At 48.0% G+C, this 18,768-nt stretch overlaps 1 protein-coding gene across 1 annotated transcript in view; it reads left to right on the top strand.

Annotated features, from left to right (window-relative positions):
* The window catches only part of LOC142587404 (medium-chain acyl-CoA ligase ACSF2, mitochondrial-like), a 200,813-nt gene that overhangs the window by 53,993 nt on the left and 128,052 nt on the right, over positions 1 to 18,768 (top strand). The window contains exon 3 of the mRNA XM_075698398.1: positions 8,389 to 8,517. Coding sequence (XP_075554513.1) covers positions 8,389 to 8,517 — 129 coding nt within the window. The remainder of the gene's footprint in view (positions 1 to 8,388; positions 8,518 to 18,768) is intronic.

Raw genomic sequence — 18,768 nt, 5'->3', positions numbered from 1 at the left:
TGCTGGTGTGTCACAGTGGCTGTGTATTCTATGCTCCAGACCTGTACTCTGCGTCTGAAATTTGTGTTGGGGTGGCACGATGTTTTCAGTAAGTAGCTGAAAAAACTGGCAAAACCCTGCATGCCGCCCTCTCAGATCTATGGTAATGGCTGCGGCTGGCAGCTTTTCCAGCTCTTACGAAACAGCTTTATTGGCAAATTGCAAAAGGAATGACATCTGGGAGAGTCATTAATGCCACAGATTGGAAGAATAATGTGCAAAGGAGGACCAAAACTTCGCGCAAATAAGCTTTGAGCATCTTCTTGCCTGCTATGGATCTTTAGAGCGATGAAGGCCTTCGTGTGACCGCCGCGACTGTGAAAGTCTACCGCGATTCCGAGGTCTAGCGGCACGTGAGGAGCGAGTCAGCAGAGATGCCTTTTAAGGCTGACTTTCATTCGCCATAGGTGAAATCTTTACAATTTATATTTAGTTATGCTATCAAAATAACGTCAGATTCTTAAGCTCTGTGCGTCTAAAATAGTACGAATTGTTTCCTTGAAACCGACCCAGTCACAGAAGGGCTAAATCCTATCTTATCGTCCTTTACAGCGCTGAATATTGCATCACCACGGGCGTCTGAGGCACTAATTGAATGCATTCGATGGGCTACACTGAATAAGTCACAGAGACAGCATCCCCTTCCCATCTCTTAATCTAGTCGTCCGTTGCCGTCAGCAATCATTCATAAATTTCAAGCCACCCTTGGCTACGCTCACTTCTACAGTAGTCAATAAAAATATATATCTCTTGAGAGCACGAAAAACTAGAAAAAAATTGTTCTCTTTCAAGCAGGAATGAAATTTCTATAGCCCAGGTATTAAATGCGCGGCATATGCATTACACCGAGGCCCCAAGCCTTTTAGGACTGAACCCCTCCCACCCTGCCCCCTCCCCCCCCCCAAAAAAATAATCCATAATCACGTTATAGCAAATTTCGCATCATTTTTGCGGCCACTGTCCTGCTTCTGAAGCTTCACGCACGCATTGACGTCCAACTAAATTACCGCAATCTCTGCCTGGCTCGACTGCAAAAATATAGTGTCATAAAAAGTACTTCCGCGAAAATGCAGCACTAGTTGAAATTGCATTTAACGGAGCGTCACTGTGTCGAAAAATATTAAAGAATGTACAAATTTAAATTAAATACTGTGCTAATTAAAGCTCTGCCCTGTTGAAGTGACCAGTATAAAGATATCAAAGCCAATGTGGGCTATATACAATACGCTGCGATTGTTAATTCATGCCGCAAACGCGCACGTTTAGCGCTTTCATTGCTCAAACGAGAAGGTGATAAATGTGGGTCATGGTAGAGTCAAGCACATTGCATCCCTATCTAGTGCTTTCGTTTAATAATAGAGCGATAAAAAAAATCCCGAAGTTAGGTGCGATCACGGGTGCCAGCTGATGCATCGGGCCGCCGAGCGCGCGATGGCCTGCGAAGCGTGCCGTGCGCAGCGCGCACAGCCGGCGGGCGAGGAGAATCGAGGAGGAAAGCGCGGGAGTCGAGGAGAGTGTCGCTACTTTCAAATTATTAAGGGGCTTTAAGTCACAAAGGCCGGTAGCGACATCTTGTGACATTTGTCCTGCAACACGTGAAACCTTTTGTTACATAGGTGTTCTTATCTAATCAATACATAAAAAGGGCATGTTTCTTGTAAATTGCACCGCTGCTGACACTTTACACGAGCAGATAAGTAAAATATAGTTAGTTACTGCAATAAAAACTCTGCGTCCCCTCTAGACAAACTCTGCATCACTAGATGCATCCCTTGCATCACTAGATGCATCACTAGATGCAATCACCTTCTGCATCCGCAGAAGGTGATTTAAAGTAACCTCTTGCCTTGGTATTATCACGGTTAAAAAAAGCACGCGAGACATGGACTCTGTGGCCGACATCAGCTTTTCACTGTTTTGGCTTGGTGCAGCTCGGCTCGCGACACACGGTGCCAGCCGAGCCTTACCTACCGTCTAGTATGCCGTACGGAGAGTCATTCCGTACGGTAAAGTTGGCGCATGCGCAGTCCTCGAGCGGTACGGTTTTACGCACTTACCGCACCGTATACCGTACTTTCCGTAGCACCGCTAAAAGTCCATAATTACTTACTTACGAACGAAGACACACCAACATGCGAGAAATGTCAACAGCCACTAACAGTTATGCACATATTACTCACATGTAAGCAGATTGAAACACACAGACGAAAACGTTTGCACAAATTATATCAACTAAACATACCTTTACACCCTGCTCTAATTTTACGTGATGATCCGCTAGTTCCATTATGTGACGTCCGTAAATTTCTAGACGACGCTGGATTTTTACATAAATATATATTATTAATCCAGCATAAACTGGATTTTAAAACACCTCGTGTTTGGCGCAGCATAGCCTTAGCCGCTTTTGCGCCATTAAACCCCACCTAACTGAAATCAAATTTTTGGATAACGTGTCCACTGTAGCACAGCCACTTTAACAGCTTCTAAAAAAAATCAGGAGTGGTCATGGTCTACAGAATGCCGCGACTCGTTCCCATCGATTCCCATCGTTCCCATTTGCTGCTCACAAGCAGCAAATTGTCAACAATAAGCCTATCGGCATGCTTTGCGACGCCTCATCTTGTGGCCTGGGCGCTGTTATTTTTCATGAAATGCCAGACGGCAGCGAACGTCCCACAGCTTTTGCCTCCCGAACGCTGACAGCTGCGGAAAGGAAGTACACGCAATGTGAGCGCGAAGCCTTGGATTTAGGTTTTGGGTTGAAGAAATTCCATCGGTATTTATACGGCCGGGAATTTACACTTTACACTGACCTTCAGCGATTGCTGGGAATCCTTGGCCAGGACAAATTTGGCCGCAGTGCGCATGCAGCGTTGGGCCATGATGCTTGCTGCCTACAGTTATCGGCTTAAGTACCGCAAAGGCAAGAACCTGGAAGTAGCGAATGCGCTGTCCAGACTACCGCAGGCTGAGAAGGAAGCTGATGTTGCAGAGGAATGCTTGGCAGGGTTTTAGAGCCTTCCGTTATATGCTGCGGATGTTGCTAAGGCCACAAAGCGCAACTGGACTTTGAGTCGTGTGTCTGGATACAGACTGAATCGTTGGCCAAACCAATACCCTGAAGAAATGAAGGCATATCACGTGCGCCGTTATGAATTCTCCCTTGACCAAGGGTGCCTAACATGGGGCACTCGGGTAGTAATACCGGATCAGTTAAGAGAACGCGTGTTAGACTTGCTTCATGGTGAGTACCCTGGCAGAACTCGCATGAAAATGCTAGTCAGAAGCTTTGTATGGTGGCCAGGTCTGGATCAAGCCATCGAGACGTACGTCAGGAAATGAAAAATCTGCCAGGCAGTCCAACCAGCTACCCAACCCGTGCCTCTCCATCCGTGGAGCTACCCATCGAAGTGTTGAGCACGAGTTCACGTTGATTTTGCATGCAACAATTCTCACAAGTTCCTTGTTTTAGTTGATTCTTTTTGAAAATGGGTGGAAGTTTGGCCGATGTCCTCAACGTCTACCACGAAGACGGTTGAGAGACTGAGAAATGTAGCCTACGGGCTGCCTGAAACGTTAGTCAGCGACAACGGGCCTCAGTTCAAGTCTATTAAGTTCTTGGACTTCTTAGAGCGCAATGGTGTGAAGCATGTCCGTGCCCCGCCATATCACCCCAGGTCCAATGGTGCGGCGGAGCGCACCGTGCAGACGATAAAACGGGCGCTGTTAAAGGAAGTCATGGAGCGTGATGTCACTCGCGTGCGATCGCTTCAGGCGTCTGTGGATAATTTTCTTATCGCCTACAGAAATACACCAAGCAGTGTGACGGGGCAAACACCGGCACAGTTGTTTCTAAGGCGTCAACCGCGCACGAAGCTTTCTTTGCTCAAGTCCAGCTTTGTCGGTGACATGCGGCAAAAGCAAGCTGACATGAAAAACAAGCGTGATGTGTCACGTGGTGCTGATCGTGTGTTTCGCGAAGGTGATCGCGTGTACGTGAAGACGGTGCGACGGGAACATGCCTCTTGGAAGGCAGGTGTTGTTCAACAAGTTGTGAGTGCTGTGACGTACGTTGTGGAAGTGTACGGGCATCTTCGATTCACCCACGCCGACCACCTACGCCCGGACCATGCTGATCCAGCGGCAGCTCCAGAGCGACCAGTTGTAACAGAACCGTCAAATTGTCGGCCTCTACTCAGCGGTCCGTTACCTAATGAAAGAGCTCAAGCAGCTCGAGTACCTCAGCTTCAACCTTCTCTAGTGGATGACGTAGTGCCGACCTCTGTTAGTACACACGTGGCACCACAGCAAAGACCAGGGCAGCTGCAAGTGTCAGAGCCAACGCCTACAAGTGAAGACCTGGCACCACAGCAAAGCCCAGGGCTGCTGCAAGTGTCAGAGCCAACGTCACCTATAAGGGAAGAACCAATGCTTCATAGAAGTACTCGTTTGCGCAAGCAAGCGGATTGGTTCAGACACGAGAACATTAAGTAGAGCCTGTGGGGGGGGAGGGAAATATGTGATAGCGCGATGCTGTGTTGTGACGTCATCACGTTCTTGAAAGAACCATGATTCCGTGCTGCGTTATCACGCCTCTCGGGCCTATATATATTCCTGCGCACTGTTCAATAAACGTTCTTCGTTCGTCGTTCATGTCTGGCGTCAGACATATCAGCCCGCTTGACAAATTTTCATGGCGTTTATTTTTCAGAAATAGCAGCAACGTACTGTACCGTACCTTCCACTTAGGCTTATCCTGTTTCCCCGCAAGCACAGTTGTATAGTAATGGCGTTTGCTTGCTTTCTCACGTCACCTCCCCCTCTCTTGTATGAGAACTGCCTCTTCTTCTTCGCCTCTTCTTGTCCTCCCTGCCGTTCTATCGCGTCCCCTCTAGCCTCGCACGTTAGTAGAAAGGGAAGAGCCGCAGTTTCTGCAATGCTTCTGAGGGAAGTCACGAATAATTGCAGCTGTCAAGCGGTTAAAGTGGTAAAGGCCAGGGAGCTCCAGAGGACATTGTGCACATTCGTCGTGGTAGGGTGAAAACGAGTTTCTAGCGTCGCCTTTCTTCCCTAACTCGCCCGCACGCTATGAGCCACTCCTTCCGACGCGGTGTGCCTGGCAGCAGCAGCCACAGCAGCGGCAGCAGTGGGAAAGTCGACGGAAGAGGCAAAGAAAGCTTTGCTATTTTGAGCCTAACTAGCCCGCGCCTTGAATGCTTTCACTATTTGGCAGGATGTCAACTTACTTGTTATAAAATTCGGAGAAATCGCTAGTTCTCCCTGGATAGCGAAGAACAGCTCTAACTCCCCTAATTTCGCGCAGGTCAGATCTTGTTGCTCCCTTCTAAATGAACGTACAGGTGCCCCAGAAGATAAACGCGGTATCGGAGCCCGAAAGTGATGGGCAAACGCAGAACTGATGGAGGAAGATAACCCAGGAGGGGAAGCTTCACCCTCCCCCTTTGTAAGGTAATGCCACGATTAGGCCACGCCCCGCGCTTTGCGAACCGGCGTGCCCCACGGGCCATCTGCGTCAACTCCGGTCAGGCCCATGGTGGGTTGGCGCGATATCGGAGGCCGGGGCTCGCGCTAGCGTGTCAATTTGGTCAGCCGCGTGACATGCGAAGCGCTGCGGTTTCGGACGTGGCACGAAACAATTAGTTGTGTGGCTTCCATGCAGTACTGTACCTGATCAACTAACTGGGCGGGCCAGACAGTTTCATGGAATAATTTCACGAGGAAACTCTGGGGTCTGCGGGAGCTTCACGCGAGGTGGTTCAGCAAGCATGGCATTGACGCGTAATAAGCTTTTCATCTTGTGCAAAGTAATATGTGTTAAGCAATTAAATAAACTATATTTCAGTTATCCGACGGCACGATTTCAGAACACTGGACGTCTACCACAGAAGCGCGATATTGAACCCATTACGCCTCGGACGCATGCATTGGCGAGCGGCATATCATGCCCTTATGAATAGCTAGCGGGAATACCAGTGCGCTGGCGATACAGTTGCCGCGCTTCGATTGGCCCATCTAAACAGGCTGAGCGGCAGCAATTAGCAGCGACTGTGCATGTTCGCAGAGTATTCTGCAATTATAAAAGTACAGACTGCTCGGAAATTTAGAGCAATGAAGGTAGATAAAGCGCAATAAACAAAGCCACAAGCATTAAATAAGAAAAATCCACGCATTGCCATTCATGTCGATTGTGGCTGAACAATTGCCAGCGCCGGAGTTCCCTCTAGTAATAATTGTAGGAAAATCTGCGGGGGGAGCAGAAGTTGAGGAGTACGCTCGTTATCTTGATTCGCGGACGTGGACCATCGGTCCACGTCCGCGAATCCATGTCCGCGGTCCATGTCCGCGAGAACGCTGCACCGCGAGCGCGGACCAACATTACCTTTGTTCCATCTACCGCGCGTGCTCGAAACCGGTTTCCTTCTTGCCCCTCGCCCTCACTGGCGCTGGTGGGACGATTTCTTAGTTACTTGCTCAAACGCGTAACTGCATCTCCGCACGCTACCAGTGGCTTCGCGTGCTACAGAGCATACGCAAAAGAAATCTGAGGTCACCAAGCCATACTCATTGCATCACTGCCTCAACGACGGCTCAGCCGGAGGAGCGTTTTGCCAACGATCAACGCTGTTATCATGTATAATCACATACGTGCTTTTTGCGTATGCGCCCGGTTCTTCCCCTCTATAAGAGCGGCCAGAATATCCTCAGCTCAGTTGAAAGTCACCGTTCTTTCCTGACTTTTTTTTTCCTTTTTGCCTTCCCATAAGTTTGCTGCCCTGTGCTTACGTCCTAACTAACTCACCCTAACTCGCCCAAATCAAGCTGTTGTAAGCTAGGGCAGGTTCTTGCACTTGGAGCTTATCGTCGTCAAGCCAATCTTCACAAAGCCATTTGATTCCTGCATGTGCGGTGCGCGTCACTGCGTGGGATTTCTTTCATAATTATTCATTAATTGGTGGGGCTTTACGTGCCAAAACAGCGATCTGATTACGAGGCACGCATTAGTGAGGGACTCCGGATTAATTCCCACCACGTCGGGTCCTTTAACGTGCACCCAATGCATCGGTACCCGGGCGTTCTTGCATTTCGCCCCCATCGATATGCGGCTACTGCTCATCGAGATCTGTTTCTTGAGGCATGCGACGATCACGACAGTCGGCGATCGCCGATTGTCACCGGGAACACCGTAGTGGCGCGCTTCGGTTCGGTGAATCCCAAGTGCGATGGACTCCCGCTTCTCTCATTACGTGCGGTCAGTTAACACGTGGCTTGACTATACATGGTATAGATTTTTAAAAATAGCATTGTTAACAGAAGGATTCGCGTTAAGACAGTATGAGGGAGGAAATCATTATGAAATTGAAAAATTAGTAAATATTATGGAAGCGTCTGCGCTTTCTCGTTCATTAAACTTTTTCTATCGTTTTGCAGGGAAGTAACTTTATCGAAACACCTTCCTTTTGTGGAAGTGTTACACTTAATTTCCAAATATACAAAGGCAGAAAAAAAAAAGGAATTTGTAAAGAAATTTCACAAGAGCTAAAGCTCAGGTGTGCAGAAAGTAAACGCTTCGCAAGAGCTCCTTGCCACCTGTAAATTGTTGCAGTAGGCGTAAAACATCCCTTAGTGCCAAATGTAGGAAGAAGCGTTGCTTCGCCTGCGCCATCGGTGAGGCATCGGTCAAAAGCGTATCGCACAGCCAACGCATATTTCTTATGTGCCTAATATTGCACATAGATGCAGTTCAGTCAACGCTCGCGTGCTGCATTTACTTTCTAAGGCAACTGTACAATCCGACCGAAAGACGAGCGAATCCCTGTCGCCCTAGCTAAGACTAAGAGACGAGCGCCTTCAATGGCATTCCCTGAGCAACTTTTCTTGTCACTTGTACGACACTCAGAGCTATTCAGTGATAAGGCGCAAAGCTTTCGGACAGTGAAAATAAAATAAACGCCCCAAATCGCTGAATAAGATGACCCTTCTCGCGCCGCGCGATCTCTCGCCGACGCGAAGCAATGTCACGTGGCTCAATTGCCGACGCAAGAAGATGGCAACGCCAGCACCTCCTGTAATGGTCCTCGCCCTCAGTAGTCTGTAACTCTAATCTGTCACGTATTTAAAGAGAAGCCCAGTTTGCCTCAGCTAAGGATTTTGATGTGTTATGTTCTAATTCTCGCGTAACCTTAATAATAAATTGAAAATTTTAAATTAAATAATAAAATAAACAATAATAAATAATAAAAATTTTAAATAAAAAAATCAAAAATTAATTTTAGAGAAACCCTTACTAACTTTTTATGTCTGTCTTTTTTTTTCACGAAACATTAGGTTGACCGAGTAGCCCAGGGCCTGCTTTCTCTAGGCTTCTGCAAGGGAGACACATTGCTAATATGGTCCCCAAACACCTTCAACTGGATCCTGATGGCTGCCGCGATGGCCAAAGTTGGAATAGTTTCCGTGAGTAACATTCCTGGCTTTTCCATGCACAATATCTGTTTGTGTTGTCGGTGACTGTGTTTCTGTTAGAAATAGTATAGATTTTTAAAAAGCTTTATCTTTTACAGAAGGGTTTGTGGCAAGACTGAGTATGACGGAGGAAACTATAATCGAATGGAAGAATTGTAAATCATTATGAAGGCATCTTCGCCTTGTCGTTCATTAAACTTCTTTTTTGGTTTTGGAGAGAAGATAACCCCATGAAAACACGTTCCTTTTGTGGAAGCGTTACACTTGATTTCAAACCTTCTTCATTACGAGAGAAACAATAATTCAAATGATAAACGCAGCTCGTACTAAACACACCTAAAGTGGTAGCCTTGTTGTTAAAATAACGCTGATTCGGCTCAACGAAGCGACATGTCCTGACGGAGCCTGAAATACGCACGAATAGTGTAGAGAATAGAGCATCACTGTTTGCTATAGATTTGATAAGCAGTGTAGCCAAGGCTATTGATCATGAGTTAACACGTACCGTTGAAATAGCAGACAAAGGTAAACAACAGCTATCTTTATATAAACTGTTCCATGAAAATACTAGTCGCGTTATGAGACACTAATGTTTGAAATATCGGGCTAGTTTCTAGTGAGTGTTAAGGCAGCGTGTGCCAAGTCTTAAAATATTATGGTGTGTGCTAGAAGAATGCAACCAACTCACTATCGTTCATTATTCTCTTGAGTAACACAAAGCATTTTAATATAAGCATAGGTCAATTTTGTCACGTAGTAGTGACGGTGCAGAAAGCTGCAAAACTGTGAATGACGAAACTAGCGTTTTATTGGGCAAATCTGTGCCTTCAAAAGCAGGCTACACTCAAAGAACGACAGCGGTGAGTACAGTCGGCGATCGGCGAAAATTTGATCAGTGCGTGAAGCGTGTAAGCTTTTATACATGAGTCATCGGAGGTTCCAGAGTAATCGCTGGGGCTCACGTGCCTTCCAGCCAATGCTATAGAGTTCGCCACGCGCATACAATCATATTACACAAGGTTCGGTGACAACAGACAGCGGATATGACCATCGGTAACATTTGAGAATGTTTTGATAAATGCAGGCGCGTCCTGCGCTGATCGTTAACATTTGTTAGACAGTGAAAAGTGGTCACAAGAGAATGATGAACACGTACACTTGTCAATAGTGTCACGTTGAAGTGATGGTGAAGAACACAATAGCGACAATTGTGAATCACGTAACTTTTATTGGCCGAACTTGTGCCCAGCAAAACAACACTCAGTCAGAACGAATGTCAGAACGATAGCGGCGAGCAAAGTCGGCGATCGTCGAAAATCTGACCTGCGGGTAAACCGTGTCGGCTTTTATACATCGTTGAAGGTGTCCGCGTGCCTTCCAGATAGTACCTCACCATTCTTGTCGTGCATACAATCTGATTATACAATCTGATTATACAAGCTTCGACGAGAACATACATAACAGATGGAATGAATGATAACATTCAAGTTCCAAATAATGTCAGCGCGTCTCGTGCTGAGCGATAGCATTAAGCTGTCGCAGGTGAAATGCAGTCGCGGGTGAAATAGTAATGAAGTTAGCGGGTGAAATCCAATCAACGAAAAAAAGAAACATGATTACACGTGTCGATTCCCCCCTCTTGAAATTATTGTGGCGATGCTACTAAGATAACACGAGAGCGAAAAACTAAAGCACATTTATTCAAACGAAAATTACAAAGAAATAAATAAACCAAGCGCCAAAGTTCGTTAGCGCTGGCAGAACGGCTTAAGGCGCACAACATAGACTATTTCAGGTAGTGAGCGGCGTCGCTATGATTGCTCAATGCTGTATGACAACATGTTATAATCCAGTGCGCCAATACCTCAAATGATATTGTAGGGTCCGAAATGACGTCGCCAAAGCTTCTCACAAGGTCGTGGTCGTCGTATTGGAGTCCCAACCCAAACGCGGTCGCAGGGCTGGTGCTCTACGGGGCGACGTCGTAGATCGTAGTGTCGGCTTTCCCTCCTTTGGTGGCTCTTGGAGCGCCGGCGGGCAAGTTGTCGTGCTTCTTCACCGCGCAGCAGACAGGCGGCGACGTCAAAAATTGGAGGACGCTTAAGCTTCGCCTTCAAGAGTGGAACGCGACAGCGTTCCAGTCGACCCGCCAAGGGGTGTAAGACAATGGGCTACGGCGCAGCGACTACGCGCCCCGCATCGGACGCGGTGAGCGTCGAGCAACGCGGCGTTCGGCGCGACAACGAAATGTGCGCCTGAGCAAGCGACGCACGCCTGAGCCTTAGAAACAGCTCGTTTCTAAGGCAACACCGCGTTCACTAGAGGCGCTTTTGTACCGCTTTGAAGCATCGAACTCGTGGCTCAGTGGTTCAATAAAGAAAAAAAAACTCGTGGCTCAGTGGTAACGTCTCCGTCTCACACTCCGGAGACCCTGGTTCGATTCCCACCCAGCGCATCTTGGAAGTTGCTTTTTATTTATGAAGTGCCTGCCATGATTTATCGCTCATGGCCAACGCCGCGGACGCCGACACCGATGACACCGGCTATTCTGCGACACGAGCTCCTTAACGCTATCGCGTTAATGTTCTTTTGGTGTGTCACGGATGTGCGGCAGCATGGCTCCGAGAGTCGTCGTCCGGTTCCTTCCGTAAACGAGCCTAAATGGCGTGATTTGGGTTGCTTGTTGTACAGCCGTGTTATAAGCGAAGTTTACGTACGGAAGGACGGCATCTCATGTCTTCTCCTCCACGTCGACGTAGATGGATAACATGTCGGCGATGGTCTTGTTTATGCGCGCCGTATGCCCATTCGTGTTCAGGTGGTAGGCAGCTGTCCTCCTGTGGCTCGTCTCGCTGCACTGCTTGAGTGAGCTCTGTTGTGAAGGTCGTTCCTCTGTCGGAGATGAGGACTTCAGGGGCGCCATGTCGCAGCAGTATGTGCTCGACGAAGAATTTCGCCACTTCGGCTGCACTATCTTTGGGCAGGGCTTTCGCTTCAGCGAAGCGGGTAAGGTAGCCCGTCGCCAGTACGATCCACTTATTTCCGGTTGTTGATGTCGGAAATGTTCCAAGTGAGTCCATTCCGAGCTATTGAAATGGTCAGCGTGGAGGCTGGACTGGCTGTAGCAATCTCGCCGGCCTTGTTGGCGGTGTCTTGCGTCGCTCACAGTCCCGGCCTGTTTTGACGTAACGGATGCCGTCTCCGTCCGGCTGTGGTCAATAATACTTCTGTATCCTCGCAAGAGTACGGGAGAACCCAAGGTGCGCAGCATTAGGATGGTCATGAAGGGCATGTAGAATTTAGGGCCACAGAGATCTAGGCACAGCGGGAAGGCATCTAGCGCTGAGTGACTAAAAGTTTTTTATGAGGACGTCGTTCTGCCAAGAAAACGACGACAGCCCGCTCGAAAATATCCTAGGAAAACGTAGGTCTTGCTTTCTAAATACTCTACAAGGCTGCCTAACTCCGGATTTGTTCGTTACTGTGCGAAGTCGTCTGCGGTTATTGTTCTTCGGAAGGCGACATGGTCCAGTTCGCCTTGCGGTGGCAGGTAAATAGGGACGCGTGACTGGCACTCGGCATCAGAATTCTTCCGTCCGGACTTGTAGACCACGGTGATGTCGATATCGAAGGATCCTTTAAGTCTGCCAGCAGACACAAGGCGTGGTGTTCGCTTACTGCTTTGAGAGGAAGAGAGAGAGAGATAAAAGAATAGAGAAAAACGGGGAGAGAAAAACAACAAAGTAACACGAAAGGAAAGGGCATATACATGGAAAGTGTGGGAAAGGGAAAAAAGGAAACGCACAAACACACAAAGGAACGAAGGAGTGTCCCAGTAGTTAAAGTAGGTGTCTTGATCTAAGGAAGCTCAGTAGCGCCTTCTTCGCATTCTGTATCGAAAATCACGCCAGCCGGCACGCCAAGACTGCCCAGGAAGCGACCGGTCATCAAGGCGTGCCAACGCCTTCACGAGCGACTGTCTCTGGGAGCCGTAGCGAGAACAATAACATCTGGACTATCCCGAATCGCGACAACTGTTGTCCACCGACCCTGGCTTGGAATGCTTTTCACGAATGCATTTGGTTGCCCTATGGGAAGGGCTGACAGTGATGCCTGTGGTAGTTGCGGCAGCGGGGAAACAATCGAACTTACCATTTCGAAGTGCCTACCGTACATGTAAAGCCGAAATTTCGCCATAGTCTAAATTATCGCAAGGCCACTCTTTTTCTCTCGTAGAACACGCTCTCACTTCTGATAGGGACTGGTTAGCGCATGATATTACGTTTTCAACACTGTCCTTCCTGTGAACTAGCACGGCACCGAGGCCTAAGCTACATGCTTCGGTGTGGACTTCCATTTCGGCGTCTTCGTACCAGTGGTGAATGCAGCCGTCGTGTCAGCTCAAATGCGTCGACCTCTCATATTTCTCATTCAATGTCGACATTGTATTTCGTGAGATGCGTAAATGGCTCGGCGGTGCCTGGAAAGTCTCTGGCAAAACGATTTTAACAGGCACACAGGCCAAACAATCTCCGCACAGCCTTCTTGTCGACGGGCCGCGGGAAGGTAGGGTTGGCAGCTCTCTCCTGCGGTTCGGGACGTACTTCGGTCTTGCTGATGACGAGGAATAGGAACAGAAGTGCTTCATAAGCGAAACGACATCTTTCCAGAGTTCAGATGACTTTATCGCTTCTAATACTGTCTGAAGCTGCCTCGGCGAACATCGAATTTCTGACAGACTACGTCGTCCAAGTAGCCGACATAAGTCGGCTACTTCAGTCCTGCTGTTCATCGCACGCTGGGAATGCAGGCGCAGGTGCAGCGCAAAGTGCGATTAATATGACCTTGAACTCGGAGAGGCCGTCCGGCTTGATAAACGCGGTCTTCTCTCGATACCACTCATTTTTTGAGATCGAGATCCAGCTGGTCGCATGCGTAATATATCCATGGGAGGGGGTACACATCATTCGTGATCTTCTTCTAGTGGCGATAATCGCCACGAAAGCTCAGAGTTCCATCCTTCTTCACTAAGACCACGAGAGACGCCCGCGGACACTTCGATGGCTGGATAATTACGTCGTGCAGCATTTCATCCACTTGATGCTTAACGGCTTCTGGTTTCTGCGTCAAAACTCGGTACGGGCTGTGACGGAGTGGCCGACCGCATTCTTTGGTGATTATGCTATGTTTAGCAACTGGTGTTTGTCCAATTCTTGATGACGACGAAAAGCAGCCCTCGTGTTACGGCAGGAGACCCTTGAGCTGTTCATGCTTATCCCTGGGAAGACTCAGATTAACATGGAAAGTTGATTCAGGAACACGCACTGCCGTCGTATCTTCGGTAGAACCTGAGAGGACAAATGCATCGCTTACAACTGCAACTTCACCGAAATACGCGATGTTTCAGCCCTTGTTCGGGTGTTTATGCTTCTGGCTAAAGTTTGTCACCATTACCTGCGCTTTTCCCCCGTGTAATTGAACAATACCTCTCGCGGCGCTGAATTTCACGGTCGAGTAGCAGGTCTCAATGTCTCTGCATGTCGAGAATGGCTTCCATGTCTTTGTCTGCTTCTGCTTCGACAGAAACCATGAAGTTGGCACGACGCGGAATACTGACTTGGTTTCAAGTACTCAAGGCACGCAAGTACAAGTCTTCTCCGGCGGTATCGCTTGGTATGTGGACAGCGTTATCGACTTCAGGTCAATGACTGCGCCATGTGGATTGAGAAAATACATGCAGAGAATTACGTCACGTGAGCACTCTTGAAGGATAATGATAGTCGCAGTGCAAGTCTGGGCATGCGCTGTAACTCTTTCTGAGCAGATTCCAGTCGGCGTATAAGGTACCCTACAGCTGTCTGCATATGAGGGCCGTCCCACGTAGCCGTGAATTTCTTAAACTTGGCGGCAAAGGGTCCACTGATGACGGAGCCGTCAACTACTGTCTACTAGAGTGGTGACGATGCGGCCGTCCAGAAGCACGTCAAGGTCCGTGGTTCTTCAGTGGTTCTTCATTTCGCACTGCAATCACGGCAGGATCGCGTTGTCTCGCCCGCGTTTCGTCGTGTCAATAGGCCTTGTTTTGGCGGCGTTTCGTTGAGGCGTTGTTGAGGTGGATCGTGCAACGCAGTCGTCGGCTGTGAAGGGTAATTGGCATTTTGAAGAATAGCATCGGTTCCTGCTTTCAGTTGTGCGGATCAGGGCTGATCGACCGGCCCCGGTTTGGGTCAGTGTACAGGCGGCTCTGCGGCGAGATACAGCGAGGCTGGTGACAGGTCGTCGGTGACGGTGACGGCAAGGTCGTCTGGATGTCCATTGTATTGCGGCGAGGTAGTTGGCGATGTCACGAGGTCTTTCGCCAAGTTGTGCTCCCGGCGTGTTAACAGCGAACCCTCGTAGTCCCAGTTCGCAGTATTGGCACCGGCAGTAGACGTGGCCCACTTCTCCGCAGTGGTAGCAGAACAGGCAATGGCCGAGAGCGCGCCAAACGCCTTTCCTGGGTTGCTGCGCTGGGCGACAGGTGGGCGAGCTGGTGGCGGCTGCGGAAGTGGACGACGGAAGTGTGGTGTTACGGGACCCTGGCGCTGGCGCAGAGGGGTACTTGGACGGGGGGTGACGGCGGTGTAGATCATCGCTTCCGGCACAGGATGCGGCGATTTCGCCTGTACTTAAGAAACTTCCAGTGACCGTTGAAATTATTCCTTGACCATGTCAGCGATCGAGGCCACCTGAGGAAGCGATGAAGAGAACGTCTGAGAACGATGAAAGAATCACATATCTTTCCCCTCGGACATCTCGGGGTCTCGTGACGGAAAAGATGGGTCATTGAGCACTTGCAGTCGCGCTTCCACTAGTAGTTCGCCTCTCTCTCTTCGAACGACTCCCGTAAAGGGCTTCAGGAAGTTGCTTTGAAACATGTCCCAGGTTGTTAGAGCTGTCTCCGTGCTCTCAAACCAACTCTTCGCTGCGTTTTTCAACGAGAAGTGCAGAGTTGGAGTCGTTGAAGTTTGCAACCCTTTCGAATGCCTCGAGCCAGCTTTTTGCGTCGTAAGACGAGGCTCTACGGAAGGTAGGTAATTCCCCGTGGGGCAGTATGATGGCTGCAGATGACGCTTAGTCTGTCATTGTGGTACTTGACTTGGCTTCGCTCTTCCTGGTCTTCTCGGGTAGAAGCCCGTGCTGCGGGGGCTGTTAGTTCGATGGTCTGGGGAGGCGTTGACGTCATATTAACGCTTTGGTCTAAGCTCGTGGTTGGTTGGAGGCGTCCGGAATATGGACACTAAAACACCTCCACCATATGTCAAGTTGCAGTGAGGGTGAATAACAGAGTAGCGACAATATGAATCCCTTACCTTACTCTTCATTAGGCAAACCTGGGCCCAGCAAAGCAAGTTACACTCATTCATCATCATCATCATCCTGGTTACGCCCACTGCAGGGCAAAGGCCTCTACCATACTTTTCCAACTACCCCGGTTATGTACTAATTGTGGTCATGTCGTCCGTGCAAACTTCTTAATCTCATCCGCCCACCTAACTTTCTGCCGCCCCCTGCTACGCTTCCCTTCCCTTGGAATTCTGCCGTAGCTGTTAATGACCATCAGTTATCTTCCCTCCTCATTACATGTCCTTCCCATGCCCCCCATTTCTTTTTCTTGATTTCAACTAAGATGTCATTAACTCGCGTTTGTTCCCTCACGCAATCTGCTTTTCTTATCCCTTCATGATACAACCATCATTCTTTCCATAGCTCGTTGCGTCGTCCTCAATTTAAGTAGAACCCTTTTCGTAAGCCTCCAGGTTTCTGCCCCGTACGTGAGTACTGGTAAGACACAGCTGTTATACACTTTTCTCTTGAGGGATAATGGCAACCTGCTGTTCATGATCTGAGAATGCCTGCCAAACGCAGCCCGGCCCATTCTTATTCTTCTGATGATTTCAGTCTCATGATCCGGATCCGCGGCCACTACCTGCCCTAAGTAGATGTATTCACTTACCGAGACTGTTAAACATTAGTTTTCTGCAGGTTAATTTTTAGACCCACCCTTCTGCTTTGCCTCTCCATGTCAGTGAGCATGCATTGCAATTGGTCCCCTGAGTTACTAAGGCAATATCATCAGCGAATCGCAAGTTACTAAGGTATTCTCCATTAACTCTTATCCCCAATTCTTCCCAATCCAGGTCTCAGAATACCTCCTGTAAACAGGCTGTGAATAGCATTGGAGAGATCGTATCTCCCGGCCTGACGCCTTTCTTTATTGTGAGTTTGTTGCTTTCTTTATGGAGAAATACGGTGGCTGTGTAGCCGCTATATATATATATATATATATATATATATATATATATATATATATATATATATATATATATATATATATATTCCGCAGTGCCTCCATGACTGCTGAGGTTTCGACAGAATCAAACGCTTTCTCGTAATTAATGAAAGCGATATATAAGGGTTCGTTATAGTATGAATATGGTCTATTGTTCAGTAGCCTCTACGGAACCCTGCCTGGTCCTTTGCTTCACAGAAGTCTAAGGTGTTCCTGATTCTTTTTGCGATTACCTTAGTAAATGGTTTGTAGGCAAGTGACAGTAAGCTGATCGGTCTATAATTTTTCAAGTCTTTGGAGTCCCATTTCTTATCGATTAGGATTATGTTAGCGTTCTTCCAAGATTCCGGTACGCTCGAGTTTATGAGGCATTTTGTATACCAGGTGGCCAGTTTTTCTAGAACAATCTGTCCACCATCCTTCAACAAATCTGCTGTTACCTGATCGTACTCAGCTGCCTTCAGCCTTTGCATAGCTACCAAGGCTTTCTTTACTTATTGAGGGCTTACTTGTGGAATTTCAAATTCCTATAGACTATTCTCTCTTTTATTATCGTCGTAGGTGCCACAGGTACTGTATAAATCTCTATAGAACTCCTCAGCCACTTGAACTATCTCATCCATATCTGTAAGGATATTGCTGGCTTTGTCTATTAAAGCATGCATCTGATTCTTGCCAATTCCCAGTTTCTTCTTCACTGCTTTTAGGCTTCCTCCGCTCCTGAGAGCCTGTTCAATTCTATCCATATTATACTTCCTTAAATCAGCTGTCCTACGCTTGTTGATTAACTTGGAAAGTTCTGCCAGTTCTATTCTAGCTGTAGGGTTAAAGGCTTTCATACATTGGCGTTTCTTGATCAGATCTTTCGTCTCCTGCGATAGCTTACTGGCATCCTGTCTAATGGAGTTACCACCGATGTCTATTGCACCCTCCTTGAAGACGCCCGTAAGATTGTCGTTAATTATTTCAACACTAAGGTCCTAATACAGAGTAAAAGCCGAATACCTGTTCTGTAGCTTGATCCGGAATCCCTCTATTTTCCCTCTTACCGCTAACTCATTTATGGGCTTCTTATGTACCAATTTCTTCCGTTCCCTCCTCAAGTCTACGTTAAGTCGAGTTCTTACCATCCTATGATCACTGCAACGCACCTTTCCGATCACGTCCACATCTTGTAAGAGGCCAGGTTTAGCGCATAGTATAAAGTGTATTTCATTTCTAGTCTCGTCATTCGGGCTCCTCCGCGCCCACTTTCGGCTATCCCGCTTACGGAAGAAGGTATTCATTATCCGCATATTATTCTGTTCTGCAAAGTCTACTAATAACTCTCCCATGCTATTCCTAGTACCCATGCCATATTCCCCCACTGGCTTGTCTCCAGCTTGCTTCTTGCCTACCTTGGCATTGAAGTCACCCATCAGTATAGTGTATTTTGCTTTGACTTTACCGATCGCCAATTCCAAGTCTTCATAGAAACTTTCGTCTTCCTGGTCATTAATACACTCATTAATATATTAAAAATCAGACATGCACCCGTTCGTAGCAATTGCTACAAAGGAAAGGCATACGTGTTCCTCGAAAGAAATGCCTCACAGTTGAAGAAAAATTCGTCCTGGTCTGGGACTCGAACCCGGGACCACCGCCTTTTCGGCGCAGCCGCTCTACCATGTGAAGTTACACTCAGGCACAACGACAGCGGCGAAATCTTGTCTACGGGTCAAGCGCGTCGCCTTTTATAGATAAGTCGTCGAAGGTGCCGGGGCAATCTACGGTGCGCGCACGCCTTCCAGAAAGTAATATAATATTCATTGAAAACATACACAACAAATAGAATCAACGATGACAGTCAAGCACGTTCCAAATAATGCCGGCGTGTATTGCGCTGAGGAAACGATTAAGTTGCTAGCGAA

This window comes from Dermacentor variabilis, chromosome 7, assembly GCF_050947875.1.
Source record: "Dermacentor variabilis isolate Ectoservices chromosome 7, ASM5094787v1, whole genome shotgun sequence".
NCBI lineage: Eukaryota > Metazoa > Arthropoda > Arachnida > Ixodida > Ixodidae > Dermacentor > Dermacentor variabilis.
This window is presented reverse-complemented; position numbering and strand designations above follow the sequence as displayed.